The sequence below is a fragment of the Callorhinchus milii genome, unplaced genomic scaffold, assembly GCF_018977255.1.
Source record: "Callorhinchus milii isolate IMCB2004 unplaced genomic scaffold, IMCB_Cmil_1.0 Scaffold1, whole genome shotgun sequence".
Lineage (NCBI taxonomy): Eukaryota > Metazoa > Chordata > Chondrichthyes > Chimaeriformes > Callorhinchidae > Callorhinchus > Callorhinchus milii.
The window spans coordinates 137,750,307-137,756,306 of record NW_024704742.1 but is presented as its reverse complement, the minus strand read 5'-3'; the positions used below and the strand labels follow the sequence as shown (position 1 = coordinate 137,756,306).

The 6,000-nt window shown below is 53.9% G+C and overlaps 1 protein-coding gene across 1 annotated transcript in view; it reads left to right on the top strand.

Moving 5' to 3' along the window:
- Positions 1-293: 293 nt before the first annotated feature.
- The window catches only part of LOC103174418, a 48,827-nt gene continuing 43,120 nt past the window's right edge, over positions 294-6,000 (top strand). Inside the window, exon 1 of the mRNA XM_042336231.1 lies at positions 294-501. Within this exon, the coding sequence (XP_042192165.1) occupies positions 450-501 (52 nt within the window). The 5' untranslated portion in view covers positions 294-449. The remainder of the gene's footprint in view (positions 502-6,000) is intronic.

The window sequence follows — 6,000 nt, the reverse complement described above, 5'->3', positions numbered from 1 at the left end:
TCCCTCCCCCAATTTTGTTTGCTTCTTCCATAGTTGTTTGTTTCAAGAACAAATTAGATAGATTTCTGCAAGAAAAATAATATCTCAGGATACACTGTATGGTTTGGGAAATGACATGTCAAGCGACTGCCAGGATGGTGGAAGGCGAACGAGATGGACCTTTGCGTTCCTTCGCCAACAAATTTGTATGTTCCCATGTAAACGTGGCCAATATAACAAGGGTGTGAAATGTAATAGAGGATTAAAAGTCACCCAGTTACTGTGACAGGGGGTGAGGGCGGGTTAGTGTTGGGGAGAAACATTACAGAGCATCAGAACAAAGCGGATGTGTGGGGTGGAGCTCTGGTGGTGACCACAGAACGAGAGGAGGAAGGAAAGAGAAGGGTGACCAGCTGTGCCAGTGCGAGGCAGACGTGCGCGGGGAAGGAGTGTGTCCTGAGTGAGGGACGATGATGCTGGGAGCTGTGCTCTGTACCCTGGTCCTGTCAGCCTCGGCCTTCCGTACGTACTTTCCAATCAGAAACCTGACTGGCTTTAATTACTGCTTTACCTTTTACTGGAATAATTACAGTCATGTGATATCTCCTGCAAATAAGATTCCCGTCTCTAAACTGAACAGAACTGTGTTACTCACTGAGCCCCACAGTGTAAGTGTTTGCCTCACCTTTTGGAACTCCATCCCACAGTCCCTTCCCCTCACCCCTCTCTTGATGTCCTCCCGACATGAAAGGTGCTATATAATTTGTTGTTGAATCGGTGATCTTCCCATCCTGCGCAGAATACTGTCTGTGATGAGGTGAGCAGGATACGTCCCTCTGGGGACAAAGTGCACATCTCATTCCAGACACACAGACATTTCCAGATATAGGTGGAATTCTGAGTAGTTTGGTTTGAAGACTCTTCAGCGCAGTGATGAGTTTCCTCTGTTATCAGACACCCGGCTGATCGCAAACAAAGTGTCTGTGCTGGCGCTAGTTCTCACTGCAGCTCTGTATTCTACTCCCGTTTCTGACTGTTAAAATGATGCTATTTTTATAGCATGAAAACAGCCGCTCCGCCCGTTCATTCCATTTTGACAAGTTTTATTTTGTTCACATGATGCTCAGTCCCACCCTGTGTCTCGCTCACTCTCCCTCCCCCCAACACCATTTAATTTAATACACTTCGAACAACAATTCCCTTTTATGGACTTGACTGTGGATTCCTGTAGCTCAGTGGTCAGAGCACTCGCCTCGCAGGCAAGAGACTTGGGTTCGATTAGCATAAGTTGGGCAATTTTCCTCTCACCACACGCTTCTGTTTACTTAGCAGTAAGTAGGAACCTGGTTGTTAGTTGAATGGCGGTTCACATTTTCGTGGGGAATAATTCCTTCAAAAAAAATTATAAATATGTCGTTCAATCCACGACTGTTTGTGAGACACAGCTGCGCAATTGGCTGCTGCGTTTCGCCCACAAAATATACTGTCAATTCACTTTACAGTGTATTCTATGATGCACTTTGAGACATCTCAAAGATGTGATCAAACCCTATATGAAATGCAAGACTCATTATTATTATTGACGGACTTTGCCTCAACTCCGTCTGTGGCAGAGGATTCCATAATCCCATCCTCTCTGTGTAAAGTGAAGGTTTCTAACCCTCTCTAACCGTGGCGGTGGTGTTGCCCTTATCTCAAGGACACCACTTGCCCTATCCCCCTACTCCACTGGCTCTTTCCCCTCCTTTGAGCACTTCACCCTCTCCCACCCCTCCGATCGCCTCATCATCCTGGGCGACTTTAACCTACACTTCACACCCTCCTGCTCCATCTCCACAGACTTCTCTTCCCTGCTCTCCTCACTCAACCTCTCCTTACACATAAACTCCCCCACTCACAGTCACGGCCACCCACTCGATTTGGTGATCACCCGGGGCCTCAGTGTCTCGGATGTCACTATTACCGACAAGGCCATCTCTGACCACTACTTCATCTCCTTCACCACCTCCACCCCCCTCCCCACCTCCACCAGACCCACCACCATCTTCTACCGCCCTTGGAAGAAATTACCCCCACAATCCCTAACCGATGCCTTGGAGTCCTCTGAACTCCTCTCCCTCTGGCCTTCAACCCTCACCGACCCCTCTTCTCCTCTCTCCCTCCTCCACAATACCCTCTCCTCCACACTCGATACTCTTGCCCCCATCACTTCCCGCACTGTCTCCTACTCCCGCTCCTCCCCCTGGTACACCACCCACCTCCGCTCACTGAAAAGTCAGGTGCGGGCCGTTGAACGCACCTGTGTCAAATCTGGCCTAACGGTCCACCGACAAATCTGGCTGGACCTCCTCAAAATTTACCGCTCCACTCTAGCCTCGGCCAAGTCGTCCTTCTACTCCAGGATAATCCTGGAGGCGAAGAACAACCCCAGGCTACTGTTTTCCACCACAACCCGACTCCTCCGTCCCCCCCGCCACGCCGCGCAGGTCATCTCCTCCAACCTTCACTGCGAGGAGATGCTGGATTTCCTTGAATCCAAGATCAAGGGAATCCGCTCCGCGGTCACTTCCCCTCCAACTTCCACCCACCACCCACCCCTTCCCTCCCACACTCCGACTCCTACCCATCCTCCCCTACACACCTTCGTACCCGTTTCCCCACCCTCTGTCACTGAACTCATCCTATCCCTAAAACCAACCACCTGCTCCCTTGACCCCATCCCCACTCCACTCCTTATCTCCCAGCTCCACTTTCTTGCCCCACATATCACTGACATCATAAACCTGTCCCTCTCCTCTGGCTCTGTCCCCATTCCATTAAAAACTGCCACCATCACGCCCACCCTGAAAAAACCCTCCCTTGATGCGTCGCAGCTATCAAGCTACCGGCCCATCTCCAACCTCCCCTTTCTCTCCAAGGTCTTGGAAAGAGTTGTCGCCTCCCAACTGCGCTCTTTCCTTTCCACCCATTCTCTTTTCGAACCCCTTCAGTCAGGTTTCCGTGCTGCCCATAGCACAGAAACTGCCCTGGTCAAGGTCACCAATGATATCCTGACCATCTGTGACCAGGGCTCCCTCTGTCTCCTCGTCCTCCTCGACCTATCGGCAGCATTCGATACGGTCGACCACGCTATCCTACTCCACCGCTTGTCCTCCCACCTCAAACTTCAAGGCACTGTCCTTGAATGGTTTAGGTCGTACCTTTCTCACCGTCTTCACTTTGTCTCGACGAATGGCTTCTCCTCCACCCCCCGCACTGTCTCATGTGGTGTCCCTCAGGGCTCTGTCCTCGGTCGCCTCCTCTTCACACTCTATATGCTCCCCCTGTGGTGACATCATCCGCAGACATGGAGTTAACTTCCACATGTATGCGGATGACACCCAACTCTACCTTTCCTCCTCTACTCTCAACTCCACGACCACCGATGTCCTGACAGCTGCCTGTCCGACATCGAGTCCTGGACGAGAGACAACTTTCTTCAGCTCAACGTGCGAAAAACCGAGGCCCTCCTGATTGGCTCACGTCAGCGCCTCCGCACCTCAGGCGCTGACACCATCAGCATCCAAGGCTGCACTCTCCACCTCTCAAAGCCATCAGGAACCTCGGCGTTTTGTTCGACCCTGAGCTGTCCTTTCTCCCTCACATCCGCACCACAACTGGCACCGCCTTCCATCACCTCCGGAACATCGCCAGACTACGGCACTACCTCACCCCTCACGCGGCTGAAACCCTAGTTCACGCCTTTGTCACCTCAAGGCTGGACTACGGGAACTCTCTCCTCGTCGGCCTTCCCGCCACCTCCCTCCACACTGCAGGTCATTCAGAACTCTGCAGCTCGTGTACTGTCCCGCACCAGACACCGCGACCACATCACTCCCACCCTCGCTCGCCTCCACTGGCTCCCCATCCCCCAGAGGATTGATTTCAAGATCCTCATCCTCACCTACAAGGCCATTCACGGCCTTGCTCCCTCCTACCTCTCCAACCTACTATCCCCCTACCTACCTGCCCGTACCCTCCGTTCCTCTGGCTCTGGTCTGCTCCACGTCCCCCGCCCCAACCGCCCTACCATCGGTGGTCGGGCCTTCAGCCTCTCAGCCCCCAGGCTCTGGAACTCCATCCCCCAGTGCCTTCGCCGCTTCCTCCCTCTCCTCCTTCAAGGCCGGTCTCAAAACCTTTCTCTTTGACCGTGCATTCAGCTCCCCTCTCGACTCTCTTCCCCCTCCTCGCTCCCTCCCTTCCCTCCCCTCACCCTGACCATTTCCCCCTCCTTGCTCCCTCCTTTCCCTCCCCTCACCCTGACCATTTCCCCCCTCCTTGCTCCCTCCCTTCCCTCCCCTCACCCTGACCATTTCCCCCCTGCTCGGGTCATGACCCAACTGTGCAGCACCTTGGGACGTCCTCCTGACGTGAAAGGCGCTTTATAAATGGAATCTTGTTGTTGTTGTTGTTAGTTAATTTTTTGTGATGGTTTTACATTTATTCCTCTTGTGACTGACTGGCTGATGAGAGGAAAATCTTTTGTGACTCTTTGAGGTTTAGCGACCGCTATCAGGTCACCCCTAACCTTCTCAGCTTGCTAAAAAAGCCCCAACCTTTCAAATCTCCTTTACAAACTTAAACCGCTAAACCCTGGGGACATCAACAACAACAACAACAACAAGATTCCATTTATAGAGCGCCTTTCACGTCAGGAGGACGTCCCAAGGCGCTGCACAGTTGGGTCATGACCCGAGCAGGGGGGAAATGGTCAGGGTGAGGGGAGGGAAGGGAGGGAGAGAGGAGGGGGAAATGGTCAGGGTGAGGGGAGGGAAGGGAGGGAGCGAGGAGGAGGAAGAGAGTCGAGAGGGGAGCTGAAGGCACGGTCAAAGAGAAAGGTTTTGAGACCGGCCTTGAAGGAGGAAAGGGAGGAAGCAAGGCGAAGGCACTGGGGGATGGAGTTCCAGAGCCTCGGGGCTGAGAGGCTGAAGGCCCGACCACCGATAGTAGGGCGGTTGGGGCGGGGGACGTGGAGCAGACCGGAGCCAGAGGAACGGAGGGTACGGGCAGGTAGGTAGGGGGATAGTAGGTTGGAGAGGTAGGAGGGAGCAAGGCCGTGAATGGCCTTGTAGGTGAGGATGAGGATCTTGAAATCAATCCTCTGGGGGATGGGGAGCCAGTGGAGGCGAGCGAGGGTGGGAGTGATGTGGTCCCGAAGCCTGGTGCGGGACAGTACACGAGCTGCAGAGTTCTGAATGACCTGCAGCTTGTGGAGGGAGGTGGCGGGAAGGCCGGCGAGGAGAGAGTTCCCATAGTCCAGCCTTGAGGTGACAAAGGCGTGAACCAGGGTTTCAGCAGCGTGAGGGGTGAGGTAGTGCCGTAATCTGGCGATATTCCGGAGGTGATGGAAGGCGGTGCCAGTTGTGGTGCGGATGTGAGGGAGAAAGGACAGCTCAGGGTCGAACAAAACGCCGAGGTTCCTGACTGGCTTTGAGAGGTGGAGAGTGCAGCCTTGGATGCTGATGGTGTCAGCGCCTGAGGTGCGGAGGCGCTGACGTGAGCCAATCAGGAGGGCCTCGGTTTTTCGCACGTTGAGCTGAAGAAAGTTGTCTCTCGTCCAGGACTCGATGTCGGACAGGCAGGCTGTCAGGACATCGGTGGTCGTGGAGTTGAGAGTAGAGGAGGAAAGGTAGAGTTGGGTGTCATCCGCATACATGTGGAAGTTAACCCCATGTTTGCGGATGATGTCACCGAGGGGGAGCATATAGAGGGTGAAGAGGAGGGGACCGAGGACAGAGCCCTGAGGGACACCACATGAGACAGTACGGGGGGTGGAGGAGAAGCCATTCGTTGAGACGAAGTGAAGACGGTGGGAAAGGTAAGAGCTAAACCATTCAAGGACAGTGCCTTGAAGGTTGAGGTGGGAGGACAAGCGGTGGAGTAGGATAGCGTGGTCGACCGTATCGAATGCTGCCGATAGGTCGAGGAGGACGAGGAGACAGAGGGAGCCCTGGTCACAGATGGTCAGGATATCATTGGTGA